Consider the following 22,646-nt stretch of genomic DNA (forward strand, 5'->3'; position numbering starts at 1 on the left):
CTACAGCTCAAGTGGTAGAGCCTTGAGCGAACACTGCTCAGAGACAGCACCCAGGCCCTGAGTTCAAATCCCATGACAAAGAAAAAACACTATAGACACTATGATTCAGTACAAAATTTACATGACATAGGAAGAATTGTTAAAGAAAGAATCAGAGATTTGCATACTTGAGAATCATCACAGGTCTCTAAGGAGGCTCATAAGCCGGCTCTCGAGAGCTGAATATTGCTCCCTATTTCCTTCCTTTATTTTCTCATCCAGAAAATGGCAAGTTGAAACTCCATAAAGTCATCGGCAAGCTGGAGACTTTTCTAAGAAGCTCCAGACACAGTTCTTAGCTGGTAAAGCTAGCTAAGGTAACAAAGGGTGAGCCTGCATCTCACTTCCTGTCAGATCCCTCTGGCTTCTTGGTGGATTATGTCCTGCACCTGAGCCCAGGGTCCCTAAAGAATATTCCTGTCTGGTTGAGTTTGGAGTAGAGGAGCTAGCCTAGGGGAAGAACTTTAATGATGATGAAAAGTACAGCTTTGACCCAGAGCAAAGATTTTTTTTCTTATATTGTATGGGACCAGGTAAAACGAAAAGGAATAAAAAAAAGTGGGGAGGGGGTACTGACAAGAGAAACCCACTGGGTTTGTTGGTTCAGAGGCATCACCTCAGGGACAGTTTTAGAATATCTTTGTGCTTTGAAGTATGGCTGTTCATTCGTCTTCTTGATCAACAATCACCTTGCTCACCTGATTTCCATACCATTACTTACAGCTTGCTGTGTATCTAAATATATATGCTTACACCCAGATGTGCCCTTTCTTTCTGATTCATCTTTTAAGAAATCTCCACAATGGTTTCCTGTCTAGGCTGTCACATCTCTGTTTCTCATCAGCCACACATTGTGACAGGCTCCTTGAAGTCAGTGGGCATCTTCCCTCCAGCCAGGTCTTGAGGAGGCATATGGCTTTCCCTAAGACCTCTTAGCTCTAAATACCATGTGGGGTTATGCTCTAAGCTGTCTATGGTGGAGGCCAGGTCATTTATAGAAAGAGGCTTTTGTCCTCAACACTTTTTTGTTGGATCTTTCAGCATTGTAAAGACATCTATATGATCTAAACGAGCAGCAGGAAACATTACTTCCTCATCATGCTATTCAAGAGTCACAGGTGAATTATGCATTTGGTATTGTACGAGCTTCTCAATTAACAATGGCAGATACCACCCAGAGTTTCCTTCAACAACACTCTCCCTCCCCCTGAAAAAAAAAAATTAGGAAAAGGCTCCTTGGCTACACACTCCTATATTTCTCTGCAAATTTCCAGCCTATTTTCAGGAGGGGTTTAAAGAATAGAGAGGGGCTTTAGGCTGCAATACCATTTAGTGCAGAAGGAATACCTATAATGCTTCCTAATGGCTATGGCAGAAAGAGATGCCAGAGGGATCTGAAACTGGGGCATTCAGATGCCCCAGGGTATGTTCCTGTTTCTTCTGACAACTGTCCCAGTAACATGAAGCTATCTCTGACTTTCTGAGCTACCATAAGACCATATGCACAACGAATAGTCTGTACATTCCCTATCTAGGACAAGATGGAGTCCTCGGCCATTCTTTCCTGATGGAGGAAAATTGGGAAAGCATTTGTATGGAGAAAATGTTGTTCTAAGAACCTGAAAGTCATCCAGGAATAACTTCTTATGGATTACCAGTGGCCCTATCTGCGTGGCCTTGGCATTGACTATAGAAGAGTCATGGAAGGCTATAAATGCATGTTAGGTATTATAAGTGAACCTTTCACAAGTATCTGTGTCTACCAATGGCCACACAAAAAAAGGAAGAGGGCTGCCAGAGGAAGCATTTAAACTCACACTGGACTTCCCAGTGTCCTGATAACATCTGTTTTAAGATGATTTAGGATCTACACCAGAACATGATGCCTTCAGTTTCTTGGCGTAGCTGTGGATGGATTCCATCGAGTTGAAATCCTGATATTCAGAAGCTATTGTCTAGGTAATCTGCAAAGGTCTAGACTTGTTTTGGTAAAAGTGGGTTAGTGCCTCAGTGGAAAGGCACTGTTAAACTGAAGCCCAAGAAGAGTGTCATCTGATCATTCAACTTTTCCTGTAACTCTTGAGTTTTCCATCCATCCCCCTGCGTTCAGTTTGAACTCAGGTATTTACGACTGCTTATTGAGTATTTGATGTAGGCCAGGACTTGAGCTGATTTGGGAGCCTATCAACCTGCAAAAAGATAAGAAGTTATAGTTAGATGAATAGATGCATGGACAGCCTGCTTGCAAAGTCTGGTGGGGTAAAGTAAGTTGCTCTTAATATAGCATGATGAGCACCAGTAGGAGAAACCCAGTGGGAGAATTGAGTAAGCGTATCCAAAAGAATAGAGGAAAATCTTCATAGTGACAGCAGATTTGAATTGAGTTCGGTTTGATAGATTAGTTTCAGTATGTTAGGCTGAAAAGTCTAAGGAAGGATATTGCAAGAAAGTTAATGTTAGAAACTTTCTCTGTGGCTGCCATTAAGCACAGTGTGTGAGGAGTGTGAGTCTAGGATGATAATTGGTTAGGAAAAGTACAAAGGACTTGATTCCCATGGTCCAGAGTATGGAATATTCTTCTTGGATAAAGGAATAACATGATCATAGTTGCATTTCAGGATGCAAAGGAATCTAAAGGGAACAAGAACAATGGGAAATAGAAAGTCAGTTATAAACATTTTGCAATATACGTTCCCACAAGGAACCCTCAGGGCCTGAACTAAGCAGTGGCAAGAAGATCATAATGTAAGAAGATCATAATGCCTTCCAGAAAATTGAACCAATGGAGAAAGACTTTTTTATGGCTTACTGAAAGAAAGACAATGAATCAGAGCATTTATTTTTATTTCATCAACTTTATAAATGGTGATGCCATTCGGGAAAAAAAAATGAAAAAGACCAATGACTTTGTCTCCAGAGACAGGAGTAAAAAGAAACCCTAGGAATCTTCTTTGTCCTAGGACTCTTCCCCAAAATAGAGGATAAAACATGGTGTGTAAAGTCTTGGAGAGACCCTTTCAAGTGAGCTGGACTGTGATAGGAAACAATATCTCAAAAAAAGAGCCACCACCTTCTCCACTTCTCCCTGCTTCCCCCTCCCCAGTGTTTCTGGAGTTTTGAAGAATAATTTTTGTTTATTTGTTTGTTTTAGTTTTTCTCTCTCATCTATTCCCTGATCCTATTTCAAGGTTTTGTTTTTACTCATCAGAATGGCAGGAAGTTTTCAGTGTATGTTTCCTTCAAGTTTGGCCTTAACCTTATTTTGAGGATTAAGCATTTGTTTTTCCGTTTGCCTCCATGACAACCAAGCCTAGAATTCCTATATATAGTCATCCAGCATGCATTGTCTCCCCCCCCCCTCCCCGCCATTGTATCATAATCTTGTGTGTCCAGGCCAGAGAATGACACTGATGATAGAAGACAAGGAGGTGCCAGAGTCCTTGGCCTGGAGATTTTCAAGCCATAATCAAAAGAAGGAAATAAAATAGTGTAGCTGCCTCTCGAGATTTATGCTCCCCCTTAGGCACTATAGGGAAAAAGTTGACATGTTCGTCTTCTACAGCTTAGCTTCTAGCAACAACTTTCTTCTGAAATGGCTCATTGTAAAGAACATTTTTGAGATTCTTAAGGAAATCATTGGAAAGGAGCCTTGATGAGCTGTAGTTTTTGTTGTTACTCTGGATGTGAGATCGTCTTTGGTGTTATTAGCACAAAGTGAACAGTAACTATATGGAGAAAGAAAGTGAAACAGAGATTGCAAAGGCATTCAGACAAATCCTGAAAAATCATCTTAAATTAAGTATGTTTTTTGAAATCATGGGACATACTAATCTAAAAACTTAAGACTGTCTATTAAGGGATATGCAGCCCATACATGCATCTAAATATGTGGTAATCGCATAGCTGTACACAGATTTGGTTCAGCAAACTTTTCTTAAGGTCCTATTTAGGTACTTAAGTATCATAATTAAATAATTACAATGATAATTAAAGTGTATTCAATTTGTAAAGAATTTACCAGACTAAAAAAATCATGGAAAAATATTATTGTGGTTACAACAAACATCCAACATGAAATCTAATCTACTCTCTTATCAGATTTTCAATATACAGTGCAGTAGTGCTGTTAACTCTGTGTACATTATTGTATAACTTTTTCATCTTATATAACTGTAATTCTCATTGAACAGTAACTTCTCACTTTCCTGTCCACCTTTCCAAAGACACCCCTGTTCTATTTTCCAGCCCTTTCAGTTAACTCCTCTCAATACCTTGTAGTAGTACAATCATGTCACATTTGTTCTTTAGTGACTGTCGTCTTGCTCTTAGCATAATGTGCTCTGGTTTTAGCCATGTTGTATCACAGGACAGGATTTCCTTCTTTTCTAAAAGTTGAATAAAACACTCCATTGTGTGTGTGTGTGTGTGTGTGTGTGTGTGTGTGTGTGTGCATTTTTCCTTCCACTTATCGGCCCATGAACATGTGGGTTGTTTCCACTCCTGGCTACTAGAAGAAATATTACAGTGAGCCTGCACGCTGGAAGTTGGGCGGTCATCCCTTGAAGAGCCTCATTTCAGGCTTTTGGGGATTGCCAGTCTATTTTGTCTTTGTTAAAGGAACACTCATGCTATGTGGCAGACCCCTTCCCATTTCTACTAATATTATAAAACGTTCCTTGTTTCTTCACATTGTTGCCAACACGTTTTCTAGGTTTTTTTTTTAAATAATAATGTCATCACTACCTGTAAAGCTCTTTTCTAAACACCGTAAGCAATAATTTTTCACTTAAAATTCCAATATGTTCATTTTCTAGTAGTGTGTTGCAGGATTGAGCCCACATATTTAAAAGGATGCTCTATTTTCTCTCCTGCCTGGACCACACTCCTACATTATAGCACATGGGATTGCAACTTCAATTTCTTTTAAGCAGAATGAGAACTGAGATATTTGTGAAACAGTCTCCGAACAGAGTTCTAGATTTTTATGTTCTCAACCTTTTATAGTTCATCTCACCCAAATGTAATTTGACAGTATTTTTTATAGCAACTTGACTTTATCAAGTCTTTTCAAAGTATTCAATGTAGTTTTCATTGGAATAACTTTTTATACCTATAGAGCTCATCATCTTACAGAATCTTGCTTATGTGGAATATGCATAATACCATATATAACTTACATGGATAGAAATGTTTGGGAAGAGGCTGGGGGTGGAGCTTAGTGATAGAGTGCTTGTCTAGCAAGTACAGGACCTTGCTGCATCCCTGGTCTGCCTTCACCCTTTAGAAGTCAAACTAATTCTTAGTAGTGTGAACTCAATTCCAGGAATTAGAAATGGGTAGACCTGCCTAGAGTAGAACACAATACCAACCCACATACCACTTTTGCCATGGGACTTCTTGGTCAGGCTGTTTTAAGTGTGGGGCATTGGTCTAGCCAAGTGTGTTGGCAGAACTTGCTTAAGAGGACTTATAATTCGAGTGTTGCATGAAGTACAGTGGAATGAGGTCAGGGCTAGCACCACAATATGTACATGCTGGCAAAGTGTAGTATTGAACAGAAAGTTTTCTTGGATTATTGAGATTATTGCCTCTTTACAGAGGTGACATTTCAGATGAGTTTTATAATCTGGGTAGGAATTTTCTAGGGAAAAAGGAGAGAAAGAACAGCGAGTAGCCCTCCTCAAAACCAGCAATGATGCCAGATAGAGAATATTCTAGGAATTGGGCACTAGCCGGAAGAGAGGCTGGAGAATAGGATACACCAAAATGTTATATGTACCAGTTTAAGAGAGGAAGGCTATTTGGCAACAGTGCAACATCATGTATGTTATATGTCTATGATACGCATTCTGCCCCTGAGATCTTGCTGGAAGGAAGACCAGGGTAGGAGATTATTAGAATTATACTGTATTGATACTGTCTAGAATTCAGGTTCCTTTTGTCAGCAGATTAAAGAATGAAAGGGCAGGGACATGTTTAAAGCAGGCAGAGCAGGTTTATTTGAAAGTAAAAGAGAAAAATCAACTCTTTGTCAGAGGTGGGCATCTGGAGCTGGTGTCTGCACCAGGACAGCAATAGCTAGGACTCCATTTCCTTCTCCCTGTTAGGGTGTGCTTGGGTATAATTGGTCAATGGGTGGACATGCCCTGTAGGGAGTCTCCTTGTGTGTCTAAATCCCTAGAGCACAAGCCACCTGTGTCTAAATCCCTAGAGCACAAGCCACCCACTACAATGTTTTTAGTTAAATTATCCCTAGTTAACATTGTACTTCTAGTTGGTTCTAAATGGTTAATTTTTTCTGAAGAAAATAGTTGGGATTTTCTGTGCTATTTTTGAATTTGGAGGCTTTAAATTGTGACTTACACTACTCTCACTCCACCCTCTGATGTATGTGTTTTTCTGTTCAGACTCATCCTTCTCACCCTCCTGTCTTTCCTTTCTTCCTAAGGGAATTAAGTCACTTTTAAAAAAATCATACTGTGGTAAGAATGCAGTTGTTTCATGTCTGTTTACTTTCTCCAAAATTACTCAAAGTGGAAGTGTGAACTGAACATCCCATGTTAATCTCATTAAACACTTAGGTTTCTCTTAACATCATCTCCTTAATTCTCCTTGCTATCATCATCAAGGGCCAGTCAGCTCTTCATCCAGATACCTCTTTGTAGATGTTTTTGTTTTATTTTTTGGTGGGTCATGGGGCTTGATCTCTGGGCCTGGGGCTGTCCCTGAGCTCTTCAGCTCCAGGCTACCACCCTACCCCTGGGCCTGGACCTTGTCCCTAAGCTCAAGGCTACTGACCTACTCCTTGAGCCACAGCCCCATTCCCCCTTTGTTAGTGATTAATTGGAGATAAGAGTCTCTCAGACTTTCGTGCCCAGGCTGGCTTTAAACTGTGATCCTCAGATCTCAGCCTCCGGAGTGGCTAGGATTACAGGCATGAGCCACAGTGCCTGGCTGTAAATGGTTTTATTAAAATATTTTTTGCATTGTATCTTAATCAATCTCGACATGTCTTTCTTAGATTGGAAGTTGCTTGAAAGCAAGGATCAAGTTATATTGTCCCAGTATAATATCTCCTATTCATTTAGATGTTCCAAAAATATTTGCTTGAGTGAGTAGTAGGTCGAATGTACCCATTTGGCTTCTGACCACCTTCAAGGTTTGCTTGTCTGAAATGTTTGTCTCCCACTATTTTCTAGTACTTGATTCTCACTACTCATTAAGCCTCTTCCAAGTTCTGCACAAAAATCTGGTTCACGCCACACCTGTAATCCTAGCTACTCTGGAGGCTGCAGTCTGAGGATCTTGCTTCAAATCCAGCCTGGGTAGAGAAGTCCATGAGACTTCTTTGTCTCCAGTTAACCACACCCCTTCTTCCCCCTTAAAAAAATTAGGAATGGAGCTGTGGCTCATGTGGCAGAGCACTAGCCTTTAACATGAAAGCTCAGGGATTGCACTCCGGCCCTGAGTTCAAGCCCCAGGACAGACACACACATCTAGCTCACTGTGGTTGTTGGCACCAAAGTTCTTCAGAGTTCTTCTCCTTTCTGCTTAGCCCCTAAGTACAGCTGTAGAAAACTGAGAATTGATCTCTGATATGGCTTCTTTTCTGCATCACACAGTGTGCGAGGGGCCATCCTACACAGCTCCCTCGATTTACTGCCCAATTGATTCTCACTCTTCCTTGCGTCTTCCCTAATCTCCCAGTAGTTAAACTCTCCTGTTACTGTTCATTTGTTCTCTTTGCTTCTTTTATTCCTTCAATCAATGGAATAAGTTTGCCAGAGGCAGGGAAGAGCTGTATTTTCCTACCTGCCTTCTGCTCAGTATCATGTAAAGAGATCTAAGTTGCGAGAAGGCACCCTACTACATCTCTTCTTTGACCTTGCATAACCCAAGTCTGACCTGCCCTGGCATGGGACTGTGGATACTTAGGAAAGCACCTCCTTTTCCTCCTTACTGTTCTTCTAGAGGCCACTTTTCTGTCTTAGTCTTTATAAAGTGAACTCTCTTGTGCTTGCTTCTAAGCTGGCTAAGTCTGCCCTTGCCCTGGTGGGGGGCCGGTGGGAAGTGGGGGGTAGAGTTAAAGAACCCTGGTACTGATCATTTAGAATGAGTAAGGACCCTTTCTTCAGAAACGTGAGTAAACGAGAGGAATAGAAAGGTCCTTCTGGATCTCAGTCCTTTCCTGCTTTAAAATACTAACCTGCTCTAGAACCATCTAAAACCACTCACCTTCCACTGCCATTTGTCCTAGCTCCATCCCTTTTAAGAATTTTGAGCTTTATTTTTTAAAAGCAATCTAATATGCATCGAACTAAAGTATAGCTTTTAGACAGATGGGTTTCCAACCCTTGAGAATCTGCTATGTCCACTTGCGTAGTTTGCTTCTAGAAACGTCTCCTGTGTTGTTTCTATACAGCATTTGGCAGCTTTGAATACTCCTCTTGTCTCCCAGGAATTGTGTTTTATTTTACTCTAAAATGGCTTGTGTTTTTGTTCTTTCCTTTCAGAGATTTCTTACTGTTATTTCTTAAATATTCTATCATTTGTCTTCCCTTGTGGTGATGGTGGTGGTGGTGGTAGTGGTGATGATGATGATGATGATGATGATGTGGTAGTAACTTCATAATAACTTGCATAATAAGAATTGTCTCACTGAGCTACATCCCAGACTTATTTGTCAACCTTCTAATGTGATTTTCTCAACTCGTTCAGCCTTGTTGCTGCTTTCTGTCTCTTCTCTCTCCTGTATGATTATTGCAAGGAGAACTCTGGTGTTCTTTCTTATTCATATGATTTGTGTCATGGGACTCTGCCAAGTCACCTGGGTTGTGGAGAAGACTGATTTATACAGTCAGATAAGCCTCTGCCTCTGTCTCTTGGTTGCTATGTGACCAGTCATTCTCAGCTTTACCTCACTGGCAAAGTTGGTATCCCCATCTATGCATGGCATAGTTGCTAATCATGTAGTTTGGGCATAATTTTACCAAACAGAATTCTTTCCTCGTGATAGATAATTTACAAAATAGATAGCTACATAGAATGTAAGCAAATTCAGCTTATTAAATTTGCACATAAATAAAACCACAAGTCCAGGCATTAAACCCTTCTTAGACTGTTGTATGTCAAGGGTGTGTGGCAGGAACGTGTGGTCACATTAGGCTGTGAGCTCTTATCACAAGTGAGCTGTGTTACCCTAACTTTGCTGCTGATTTCAGACACTAACGGTGATGTAGCTGGGGAAAAAAACAAAAACAAACAAACAAACAAATACACTACCTTAGCACAGCCTACCCTTGGGCGCAGAATTTCCCATTGTGCTTCATCCATTGTTTTAGCATGACCAAAACTCTGTCTCCTCAAACACAGGGTGGTTTAAAAAAAAACAACTTTTCTTTCCCTAAGCACAGAATGAAGAAAAAATAGTTTAATGATGATTTTTAGCTTCTGTGACATGTCCTTCGCTGCTAACAATCTGTTTGCCTTTCTAACCTGGGCATAAAATGACCCTCCTTCTGCTCTTGGGGCCAGGCTTCCTATATCAACTGGAATCCTATGCAGTTAGCAAGTTGGCTTTTTTTTTTTTAAGAGCAGTCCAATCATACATTCATGTCTTTGTCACTTTATTGCCCAGTGTGTTAAAAATTGAACATTATGCATGAACTTTAAAAGAGAGAAAGAAGGAGAAGGGATTGACGCTGTTGGCAGCAAAGAGAAAATAAATCTGCAGAATCTACAAGGTTGTCACATGGGCATTATTAAAGGTGTATCCTAACTGTGGGATTTGCTTCTCCTTGTGAATACTTTTGTCCATCTGATTGTAACCAGGAGGGGGAAAAAAACAAGGGTTTCTCTCACGTGGTAGATGATGAGTTTCATTTTTATTTCTCCCAACTTCTTATCATATATCAATACCAAAGGAATTGTTTAAAAGGTTTCTTTGAGATGGATGGAATAATATGCAGTCATTCCTAAAAATAAGATACATGATCGATTTCTTTGTGTACTGAAGTGCTACTGCTTGAGCCACATCTCTACTTAAAACTTTTTGTTCATTAATTGGAGATGAGGGTCTTGTGGGCTTTTGTGCCCAGGTTAGCTTTGAACTATGGTCTTCAAATCACAGCCCCCTGAGTAGCTAGGATTACTGGCTGAGTGCCCAGTTTGAGTTGGCTGTAAATAGCAGCTAAGGGGAAGGATCCATGTGGTTTCTGAGTTTTATGCCTCTATCACTTTGATGGGAAGGGATTAGAAATTGTCTGGTACTCAGTGCCATCATCCAGACTCCCCTGTAACACTCCCTGAGGTGTGTTCGAGGTCACAAAGGTGATTTCAGGTGCTTCTTCAGAAATGGATCGTTCTTTGGGGTATTTGTTTTGGTCTCTGGATGGATTTGTGGCTAGTGGACAGATCTTGAACAGCAGGATGAATCTTCAGCTGTGGTCGCTTCAGAATTTCTATTCTGCAGGGCTATGAAGACCACCAAGAAGACTGGTTTTTCTGAGGCTACCGAGAGGCAGTTTTCAACCTGGGTGTGAGAATTGTGTTAACTGAGGAGATACAGCATATCTAGTGTTCCATTATGTGTGTTTTAAGCAGAATTGAGTCTTGAGGGCTTAAACACAAAAAAAATTTCAAACAATCCATGAAATGGTAAACAAACTTGCTATTGAAAGAAAGAATGACAAGTTGACAATTGCATTATTGTGGTCCTGAGTGGGTTCACTGGTGGAGGCTAAAAGAATAAAGGAGATGAAAGAATCAAGTCAAAGGAATCCAGTTGTGTCATTCCTTTCTTCCTTTGTCTTCTCTTTCACATCTGGTAATGAACCCATGGAGGCTTGGAGAGATCTTTCAAGTTTCCTTTTGTTTTAATTATTTTGTATGGAAGATTGCTTCACAATTTGCAAAGGTTGCAAAGGTTTTTTTGTTTTTTTCAGTTTTTCCTTCTCCTCAGTCTTGAGGAGTGTGAATTAAGGATTGTGGCAGAAAACAAGGAAAGAAGGCATCTTAGTATTTTTGAAGACAAGAGGTGGCCCATAACGAGGGAGGCTGCTCTGGCTTTGTGCTTTCTTTTCCAAAAGCCTACAGGATGGATGGTTGTGGTCTCATCAAATGTGGGTTTTACAGAATTCCTCCATGTCCCGCCTCAGGGGTGCATGCTTTGGAAAATTAACTGTCCATCAAATCAAGAGGAAGCTTGTATAGTTCCTATCCCCTTTCCCCTCTTGCTCGATGAAAAGCTGAAGAAAAAAGCCCTTTGTTTTCCTTTCGAGGAGAGTTACCCTGAAATTCTTCCATGTGGTATGTATAGATTTCCTCTGTGGCATTCATGGACAGCTGCAGGTTGGAAGGACAATGTTGAATTCTAACCTCCACTTTCTAAGCAACGTGGTGGGAAAGGGTTCAAGACGTTTTGTTCACTTGCTCTCTCCTGCTCTCTTTCTTTTCTTTTTCCTTTTCTCTCCTATTTAAAGAAGAAACTCCTTTTAAGCCTTCCTCTCCAGATCTGATTTCTCCTCCATGTGCCACCAAAAGCTCCTCACGGTTAAGATTTTGAGCCTGTCATTTCCGACATTTTTCTCAAAATTGCAAACTTGAAAATACCTTTCGGAGAAACTTGTTTGGAATTTCATTTTCATGGGATTTATGAATAAATCTCCATCTTAATGCTGACTAAGCTTTAAACATTTATTCCAGGGGAGAACACACTTGGATTTTTTATATATGTATATTTTGAAATTTAAATCACTTGACTGTGGAGGCATAAAGCACTTTTAGATTTGTGTGAATGCCATGTGTGTGAGTGTTTCTGTTAAAGACAATTTTTTTCTCCTCCTTTTTTCCTTTTTTTTTAAATAAAATTTGGTTTGTTGTGAATAATTCTGGGCTGGAAGAGTAGAGAGACTGCATCATCCACCTTCCTTCCCATGTAGACTTTGTGGGTTTGTTTATGTCACCAGTGCGGACGGGTGTTCTTAAAACAACACTTTATTTTCTTCTTTCACTTTGAAACCTTTTACCTCAGGATTTTATTTTTAAATCCCACGAACCCTCAATTTCAGATTCAAAGAGATAGCACTTCCTTCCTACGTGCATTTACCAGCTCTGGGTGGGAAGAGGAAAGTCAAGATCAAAGACAAAGCTGGGCAGGTTATCTTCAGCTAGAAAAGACCATATGTCACCCACTGGTTGCAGGTGGCGCACACCTGTTTTCCTAGCTACTCAGGTAGCTGAGAGCTAAGGATCAAGGTCCAAAGACAGCCCTGGTAGGAAAGTCTGTGAGATTCTGATCTCCACTTAGCCAGCAAGAAGCCAAAAGTGAAGCTGTGGCTCAAGTGGTAGAGCACCAAGCTTAAATGAAACAGCTAAGAGACAGTGACCAGGCTGTTGAGTTCAAACCCTAATAACTAATATGGGAGGGAGGGAGGGAGGGAAATGTCATGTAAAGTAGATGTCCCTGATCTTAATGGAATGCTCACCACACACACCAAAGAAAAGTAGCCATTCAGAGGTGGATGACTTCAGTAATTCAGTGTTGGAATGATTCACAGTGTACATGTGTCTATAGCCTTAACCATGTGTTTATTCTAACTTGTCAGTTATCTCAGGGAAGCTTTTTAGGGGAAGTCTCTAATGGGAAGGGCATTTAGGAGTCGGCCTCCATGGAGTCCCCTGTGCCCTATGTGTCATTTTCTTCATCTCTCCACAGATTCTTCCTACTCAGAGCCCCCGGATGTCCAGCAGCAGTTGAACCACTATCAGTCGGCTGCTTTAGCAAGAAACAACAGCCGAGTTAGCCCTGTATCTCTTTCTGGGGCTGCTGCTGGCTCGGAGCAGAAAAGCGAAGCCGTTCTTCACTGCGAATTCTGTGAATTCTCCTCTGGCTACATCCAGAGCATCCGACGCCACTACCGGGATAAGCATGGCGGGAAGAAGCTTTTCAAGTGCAAAGACTGCACCTTTTACACAGGCTTTAAGTAAGTGGCTTAACTACTGCCCTTGCCCCAGCCCTCAACACACTCTGTCCCTTGTAACCTTCTTACCTAGAGCTCAGGGAAGGCCCTATCTATGGGATGATTGAAGAGGTTGACTACCAGTCTTCATAAAAGAAGCTGGTTTCACATTACTGATAGGAAGATTAAAGAGCTATGTCAAGGCAAATGAATTTAAAAATCAGAGCAAGTAGATTCCTGAGTGGTAAGATCTCAGCAAAACAGTTCATTGGCCCAGTACAGTTTTCCCTTCAGAAAATTTCACCTTCTCTTTTAATTTAGAGATTTAAAAATCTCATTTACTATGATAATTGTTATTATTATTATTACTATTATAGTTATTTTATTATAGTTTTACTATTATTGCTATTGCTATTATTATTATTATGGTTACTATCATAGTTATCATTATTTATAATTACTATTATTATTATTAGGTAGTCCATGGTAGCATCAAAATTGATTCTCCTAACTCTGTTTCCTCAGTGCTAGAAATAGAGACACTTACTTTTCACACCTAGATTCTTTAAATGTACTTGTTTTTATTGGAGCGGGGTTGGGGGGTGAATTGGGGGAGAGGAGAAGCACTCAGAGATAAAATTCAATCCAAAGAGAATATCCAGCAATTGTGACATCTCTGTTCCTGTCATAAGACGGTGGTATCGAAGACACATAGGGAATCAATCCGCCAACCTTAAAAAGCAAAGACTTAAGCAGTCACAGAAGAACCATCACGTGTAGACCAAGTCCTCTTTGTCACTGGGTTTGACAGCATTGGTGAATTCAATGAGGAAATGGGGTTCTTCTCAGCTCCTGCAATTTCATACCTCCTGTGAGATGTTGTATGGGCAGTGGAGAATGCAAAGCCACTTGATGGCCATGCCATCTGTCTCCATGTCCTCCTGTAAACTGAAGATACTATTATGTGATGCTGGGCACTGGCTTCAAACCACCGTCCTCAGATCTCAGCCTTCTGAGTAGCTAGGATTGCAGATCTGAGCCACCAGTGTCCAGCTTAGGCTCTGTAAGTTTTCGAAGATTTGAGCGTTTCTGAATTGAGTCACCAGCCATTTTGACCCTGTGAATGCCCTTGCCCTCTCTCTTTATCTGGAAGATTCACATAGGCAATTGGTAAATCAATCTAGCTTTGAAATAGCCTCCCTTCTCCAGGCATGAAATTGGTCTTCCTTCCTACAGCCTTTGTTCATGCTATTAACAAGCATCTCCTAATTTTCAAGCAGAAGATATCTGGGGAATTGGTTTCTTTTCAAACTAAACCCTAATTCTCGTCCAGTGACAATATTGGCCTTCTCAAGTTAAAGAGTCACACGTGAACACTTGCAGAGGGGTGGCTGGCAGGAGATGGCCACACGAGGGAACCCCTTGTCATTCTTATGGCCCCTGTCCCTGCCCTGTCTCTTAGATCTGCTTTTACTATGCATGTGGAAGCTGGGCATTCGGCGGTCCCTGAGGAAGGTCCCAAAGATCTCCGCTGTCCTCTCTGCCTCTATCACACCAAATACAAGCGCAACATGATCGACCACATCGTGCTGCACCGAGGTAAGCCGCTGCCTGACTCGGTTTCCCTGGGGTGCTGTTGGGAGGCAGCACGGCGGTATCCTATAAACCATCTCCCAGAACCACAGACCCATCAACCACCTCTGCCTGATCCCTGTTGCTTCAGGACATCCACTGTCACACCCAAAGTGACTTCAAACAAACAAACAAACAAAACAACTGCCTTCCTGCTAAGAGATTTTCCTCCCCCTGGTGGGAAGTGAAAGGAATGTGTGGGCTCCGAATGTGCTCTTCCTGTAGAGCAGGGATGCTGGGATGAGGGGATTTTTGGTACCCACAATCAGGTGGAGAAGGGAATCCTCCAGGAAGAAAGGAATGAGAGACAGGAAGGGTGAGTGGGGGCAAATGAAAAATCTGAAGGATTACATGATTGTGAGAAATTCTTTTGCAAAAGACTTCCGAAGCAAAATGTACAAGAAGATGGAGAAGCAGAAAGAGTTCAGAAAAATGAGAGTTTACAAACTCCATAGACTGGGCATTACATTAACACTCTGTTTTCTGAATCCTACCATGTTTAACCTCTCACTTAGGAAGAGATAAAAAGTGTGGAGCTCCACACGTGTGTATAAACATTGGCTCTCAGTAATAAACCACATAAAACCTACTTTGTCATGAAAAGACTTGAGTTGCAGGCCTTGGAAAATGATTTCTGGAATAGCCATCTCCTGATAGGTCCAGCTTACTTCTTCATCTCTTCTTTCCCTCCCTTCCTTTCATACTCTTCTTTCCTGTCCTTTTTTTTTTTTGCCCCTAACCTGAGAATACTTTTCAGAGAAATGTGTGTCATCTACTCTCTGGGAAACACTGGCTATTGGAATACGTTTGTAAGGTAGCCCATATTTTCTCTGAGCCACTGCCTTTGGCCAGCATACTTCCTGTCATGCCCCCAGTGTACTACAAACCCCATGGCACGCTCAGCATTTAGTATGCCCAGATTCCCCGCCTCCTCACTGCATGCTAATGAGATGTGAGATGCTTGCTGGCTGGGACATCCACCTGCAAGCTGGATGATGGCAGTGCAACATAGCAACATTTAGGCAAGAATTCTTGGCCCAAGAACTCCCCCCTGGAGTTCTGCCTCAGTCACCTGGCTTCTGGTCCCCGCAGTCCATGTGTTCCCATGGCTCTGTGCCCCAGCCCAGCTTGAGTGGAGGGCCATCACTTGGTGCTGAGTGAGCAGAAATGGTGAGTCCTCGAGGGCTATGGTCACTTCCCTTTTTTTCCTCATGTTATTGCCTATTAGGATCAGGGTTTTGATGCATCATGAGATCAGTGTCTAGTCTTCTCTGAGTGGAGATTTTAGGGTGGAGGGATGTGCAGCAAAGAGAGATTCCACATGAAGGTCATGAATACTTGCTTGGCTAAGAGCTGCTGACAGCCACTTGGAGCAAGTGTTACTCTCATGTGGGTTGCTGCTTTTTATAGGAGAAACTTGAGGCTGAGAGAGACCAAGGTTTTTGTTTTTAATTTAGTGTATTTATTTGTGGTCTGTTTCACTACACAAAAGAATTAAGGCAGCTTAAAGAATTCCTGTAGAGCTGTAGAATTGAAAACAAACGAAGGAATTAAAGCAAATGGAAAATAAAAGTGCAACCACTAAAAAGTACAACAGACAGCTATGGAAAAGCTGTGGAGAAGTGTGGAGACCTCGTGGATACAAGAGGTATGATCATTTTAACCATGACTGTAGAGTTAGCCCTGAAATTCCTGCCTTCCCATGAGAATGAGCAGAACCAACTGGATCAACTGAATACAGAGTAGTGGTTAAGTTTATTTTGTTTTGTTTTGTTTTTGTTGTTTGTATTGGTTTTGTTTTTATTGGTCAGGGGGCTTGGACTCTGAGCCTGGGCGCTGTCCCTCAGCTCTTCAGCTCAAGGCTACTGCCCTACCCTTGAGCCACAGCCCCACCTCTCATTTTTTTAGTGATTAATTGGAGATAAGAGTCTCACAGCTTCGTGGCTTTGTAGTTTCCAGGCTGGCTTTGAACCATGATCCTCAGATCTCAGCCTCCTGAGTAGCTAAGATTACAGGTGTGAGCCACCACTCCAAGCCTGGTCAAGTTTTTTGTTTGCTTTTGGTGGTACAGATACTGGTTGCTACAGGACCTCATGGTTGCCTCGAGCAGGCATTCTACTTCTTGAACCTTTTTGCTTCTATTATTTTTCCAATAAGATCTTGCTTTTTTTTTTTTTTTTTTTTGCATGGGTTGCCTTTATCTATGATCACATAGCTGGGAAGACAGAAGCACATTATCATGCCCAGCTATGTATTGATTGAGATGAGGACTCTTGAACAGTTTTCCCGGGCTGGCTTCCAACTACAATGGTACTGATGTCGGACCCTTGAATTGCTGATAGTACAGACAAGAGCCTCCACACCTAGTTGAAATTTTTCAAGTGTTATTTGGGAAATTTTCAAGAATCCTTCATAAACAAAATGAGAAAGCAGTTTTTCCAGTGGATACCCTTGGCATGGGTATACAAGACCGCTTCAGAATCCCTTACCCAACATGATTGGGACCAGTCACATTTCAGACTTGGGAATTTTTTTTAATTGATTTTTTAGTTGGAATATTTATTTACTCCTAGTCTCAAATCAAAAATGTACCATCAAAATCAAAAGTGGTTTTTTAGCTCTATTGTTAAGGCTCAGAAACTTTAGATTTCAGACTTAGGTGGTCAGATTATAGTTATTCCACCAGACAGGTGAGAACACAACCCCTGCAATAACGTTGGACCAATGGTCTTTTAACCTTGTGTCCCATCACATTACCTGCCAAGGGTTAACAGTCTCTTCACTTAGGGAGATAATTTTCTAAGTGTGATCCTCAGCCATCTGAAATAAACAAAGAGCACTTCAGGACTCTGAGCATAGTAGCAACATGAATACTAGCAGCAGTGGTCATCACTGGATCACAAGCACTGGACTAAGGGAGTCATACAGAATGTCACAGAAACCTTCACAGTGTAGAGGGCTGTTAGCCTTAATGACAAAGGAGAAGTCAGCTTCTGAAAGGCAAGAGTCAAATGACGACTCAGTCACTCAGGTGTGAATCACAAGCACCCTTGAGAGAGTGGCATCATCTTATTGAGTTGATAGTGACTATGCCAGCTGGATCTGAAAACAGAATTAGCAATAGAGGCTAGAGTTCTGAGACCAGGATCCTGATACCCAGATCGCAGAGGGCCGCATGACTGCTGAATCTACTCTCTGTTTCCCCCACCTGCCTTTGATGTCCATCTAAATTCAACAGCATTTCAGTGGAAAGCTGGCTCAACATGTCAGCAGACAGGGTACATGTCTGTCTATGCTTTGGCACTAGAACAGATCTCACAGTAACAAGATGTGGCTCCTTTTGCACCTGTACACTTCTTGTTCCATGGATGAATAAACATCTTTGGTCTCTAGGGTCTGCAGCCTGAGATCTTTCTGAGGCCTTAGTTAATTAAAATCCTTGGGATGAAAGGCAAGGAAAACAACATCAGAACTGTCCCTGAGACCTCTAGAGCTACTTCTAGCAAGAATACTTTTCAGCTCCTATTTTTTTTTTTTGGTCCAGACACATTGATATATTTTTAGGTGAGGAAGAGAATTCTTTTAACTCAAGGGAAATAAGAACTCATTGGTGATTTGTGTCAGGAATAGCAAAACGGATGCTGCTGTTTGTTCATGCATTCAGCAAGCATTCATTATTTGCTTGCTGGGGTATGAAATACTCAGCACCTGCCCTCCTCAGGGAGATGAAAGTATTCACAGTATCATCAGAAGACAAGAGCGGCTTTTAAACTGAGCCATGAGAACACTGTAACTGGAAGGGAAGGCTTCCGTGCTGTATATCCATTTCCTCAGACCAACTGGGTCTCTTGAAGTACATTCTCTCACAATTCTGGAGGCTAGATGTATGAAGTCAAGGTGACAATAGATCTTGTAGTTTCTCTGAAAACTCAAGAAGATTCCTTCCTTGTCTCATCCTAGCCTCAGATGGCTCCCAGGATCCTTGGCATTTCATGGCTTCCTTTAGATCATAACTGCTACAAACCAGCCTCGATCTCCACATCCTTGAGCCTCATTTCCTGTGTGTCTCTCTGTACCTTCTCTTAGGAGAACACTCAGCTTTGAATTTAGGGCCTACCCTGACCCAGTTGGACCCTACCTTAATTACATCTACAAACACCATCTGTCCTAATAAAGTCACATTGGGAGGTTCGAGTTAGCATAAATTTCATTAGTCAATCCACACGTGGAGTAAGTTTTTATGCTGCTGACATCAATAGAAACAAGTCCTCTTTGCAGAATGCTATCAAACTGTTTATGAGATCTAAACAGAGTAATCAGCGTATTAGTTTTATGTTCTGAGCCAGGCATCAGTGGTTTATGCCTATAATCTTAACTACTCAGGAGGCTGAGATCTGAGGACCGCTATTCAATGCCAGCTCAGGCAGGAAAGAGACTCTTACCTCCAATTAATCATCAAAAAGTCTAAAATGAAACTGTGGCTCAAGTAGTAGAGCACAAAAGTTCAGGGACAGCTCCCAGACCCTGATTTCAAGCTGAGTACAGGCATGCATGTGTGCGTGTATGCACACACACACGTGTGTTGACCAAATTATGGAGGGTTTCGAGACTAATTTTGCTCCATAGATAGAAAGCCAGAACAGATTTCACCAGATTAATTATATGAGCAAATATGTAACAAATTAATATAACTTAACAAAGTTTGAAACCAAGGATTGGTAGATCCAACTACTTTGGGGGCTCTATAGACTTAGGTCAGATCAGCATTTGGTAAGATTAGCCATAATTTAATGAGCTTCAGAAAAACAAAACCCCTGAGAGTTTACTTGCTAGGACACTGCTGCTGGTAGGACAATTGGTAGGTTTTCACTTGAGCAATCTGTTTATTCACTATTCACTATTACTCACTGCAAATTAGCAGTGTTTTAAACTCTAAGGAGATGCCATGAAGGGTCAAGGTTTGTACACTGAAGAAGCCCCCTTTTATTGGGATGAGAGACAATGAACAGTATTTATGAGTAAATGTCCATTGAGATTATCACCATGGAAAGCATAGTGCCTCTTGCAAGACTATGAATATATATATATATATATATATATATATACATACACCTTGTCTTCTGTAATGGAGCTTAACATTTTTGAGTATAGTCTAGACTTCAGGGATGGGACACAGCCTGGTAAATATTTGCATGATGTAGCTAGGCGACCATGGTTACTAGTCTGCAGTCACTTTTTACATGTATACTTTTTACTGGGTAGACAAAATGCTGAATGCTAACTGGATCTTGCAGGTAGAAATCAAGAACAGAAGTCTTCGTCTCCCCTAATTTATTTGATCAGGGTCATTTTTTAATTTTATCTTAGAAAAAAAAAACCCTACCATTTGTCAATCCTTCTTTTATTGAGTCTTTTATTTAGTCAAATTAGATGTTCCCTCCAACACTACCAAATATGTTTGTCTGCCAGAGATGCTTCCTCAGCTCCCTCTAATAACCTGTCTGGTGTCAGTATTTCCTACCAGGAATTGATTTGCATGTGTATCTACTTGGGTTTTAGTTTAGGATGGTGTTTTGTTTTGTTTATTTGTTTTATCTATTTTTATTGTTATTAAGGTGATATACAGAAGGGTTGCCATTTCATAAATCAGGTCATGAGTACATTTCTTTTGAGGCAGTATTTCCCCTTCCCTAACTCTCTCCCAGTTTTTCCCTCCCTTTTCACCCACAAGTCCTATAGTTCATTCTCAAAAAAGTGTCTAGTGGTACCACTGCTGCATTTGTTCACTCTTGTCCCTCCATTCCTGTGTTACCCTTTATCCGCCCCCCCCAAACAGATAAATAAACACACAAGAGGGAAAGAAATAAGAAACAAGAAAAACACACCAAAAAGTAAAAACAGACAATGCCATCTTCATCACCACCAACAGCTGGGAGAATAACAAAAAGAAGCTGGGCGCTGGTGGCTCTTGCCTGTAATCTTAGCTACTCAGGAGGCTCAGATCTGAGGACTGCAGTTCAAAGCTGGCAGAGGCATGAAAGTCTGTAAGACTCATCTCCAATTAACCACCAGAAAACTGGAAGAGGTTCTATGGCTCAAGTGGGAGCAAAGTAACAAACAAAGAAAAACCTTGTTTCCATTTTCTGGAATTCATTTTGATAAATATTATTTTATATGCTCAGAGGTACAGAGATATTGTGACTTTGGGTCCCTCCCCTAAGTAGGATGGTTTTAAAAATAATAACTTTTTATGGTTTTCTCTCTAATCTGCCGTTGTCTCTTGTTTGGCTAATGAAAAGTAGTAGATGCATTTTTGGTTCAGCCCAAAGAAGGACACAGTCTGCTGGTGTAGGACTTCCAGATTTCACCTTGTCTCATTTATACTTGGTATGCTCTGAAAAGAAAACTATCTGTTGTGATTTAACTTTTTTCCTTGGTCATGCTTGGAGTCCACTGTGATGTGTTCACTGCTGACTTGAGGACAAGTGGCTGTTATGTAGTTGCAGTTCTTTGGATTGTCCCACTGAGCTCCAGGACAGTGTGGCTGCATGTACTTCTCAGTTCTTCCCGTGTCTTAGCACACAGGTACTTCAGTGTGGCATTAACTCTGGCCTAGCTTCTCAGACTTTCTCTCCCCTGAAGTACCTGGCATCTTTTGAATACTAGGAAATGAGAGGTACAATCCATCTTGTCATTATATTTTTTACAGACTGAGTCAGCGTGAGTGTGGCTCAAGCCTTGATTTCTTACTCAAGGTAATTTTGAAAGGTGTGAAATCAAAGAAAACACACAAATGTCAGTCACTGCCCCTGCAGAAGAAAAAAGGCCTGAGCACTGTTGGCCAGGGCAGATGATACCTGGATGCCAGTCTTTTATTCTATGTCCTTCACTTGCTTCAGCAATAATCTCATTCAGAAAATCCTGGCTATTATTTGCCCACCTTTCAGAGTTTATCTTGGTTTATTTTTGTTTTGATTTGCATGTTAACCTGGTCATGTTAGCCAGGTTTTGAGAACCAAGAAAAAGTGAAGTTTGGACTGGGAATTTGGCCTTATGATAGAGAACTTGCCTAACATGCATGAAGTCCTGGGTTTGATTCCTCGGTACCACTTACACAGAAAAGGCTGGAAGTGGTGTTATGGCCCAAGTGATAGAGCTCTAGCGTCGAGAAAGGCCAGGGGCAGTGCTCAAGCCCTGAGTTCAAGCCCCAGGACTGACCAAAAAAACAAGAAAAAGTGAACTTTTCTGACATTCTTATTATCTTTGTTTTAAAAAATTCCTATTCATAAGAAATAGAGTCCATTTGTAAGGTCTTAAGTTCAGAAATAAGAGGAAGTTTTACATTCAGAGTAGAAAAGCAGGGATCTGGCCATTTAGCAATTCCAGAGACACCTTGAGAGACATTCAAGTATAAATGGTTACCTTAGGGAATCTGGACTTCACATGTTTTAAAATATTAGAAATAGTCAAGCACCAATAGCTACTTAGGAGGCTAAGATCTGAGGATTGCAGCTTATAGCCCACCCCCAGCAAGAAATCCACCAGACTCTTATCTCTAGTTAGTCAGCAAAAAACTGGAAATGAAGGTGTGGACCAAGTGATAGAGTGCCAGCTTTGAGCGGTTACATGAGAATGCAAAGGCCTTGACTTCAAGCCCATCGTAGGCACACCCAATTAAATATTGGGAACAGAAGACGCACCTGTATACCTATGGAGATTAGATGTCTCAGGGGTGGACGAGGTCATGCTGGATGGGGTAACATCTGTGTTCCAGGCTACCATTTGGTGCTAAACTATACATGTGACTTTGAGGAAGTAGCTTGATTGATCACTTCTCCATTTCCATGTCACCTGAAGAAAAGAACATGACTCTGTGTCGGCTACAATGAGAATTAAAAAAAAAAAGTCCCAATGAGAGCAGAACACTCAACAGAGCTTAAAACAGCGCACTTAATAAACGTGTGCCCTTGTTACATTATTTATTATTACTTGAACTCCAGGACATTATTCTGAGTG

At 41.2% G+C, this 22,646-nt stretch overlaps 1 protein-coding gene across 2 annotated transcripts in view; it reads left to right on the forward strand.

The window, feature by feature from the left end:
* Znf462 (zinc finger protein 462) overlaps positions 1-22,646 on the forward strand; it is a 143,669-nt gene that overhangs the window by 96,999 nt on the left and 24,024 nt on the right. For both annotated transcript variants that reach the window (XM_090330385.1, XM_090330386.1), the window contains exons 8-9: positions 12,755-13,022; positions 14,461-14,597. In XM_090330385.1, the coding sequence (XP_090186511.1) occupies positions 12,755-13,022; positions 14,461-14,597 (405 nt within the window). The remainder of the gene's footprint in view (positions 1-12,754; positions 13,023-14,460; positions 14,598-22,646) is intronic.

The sequence above is a fragment of the Megascapheus bottae genome, chromosome 3 (genome assembly GCF_031878675.1).
Source record: "Megascapheus bottae isolate mThoBot1 chromosome 3, mThoBot2.hap1, whole genome shotgun sequence".
NCBI classification, from domain to species: domain Eukaryota; kingdom Metazoa; phylum Chordata; class Mammalia; order Rodentia; family Geomyidae; genus Megascapheus; species Megascapheus bottae.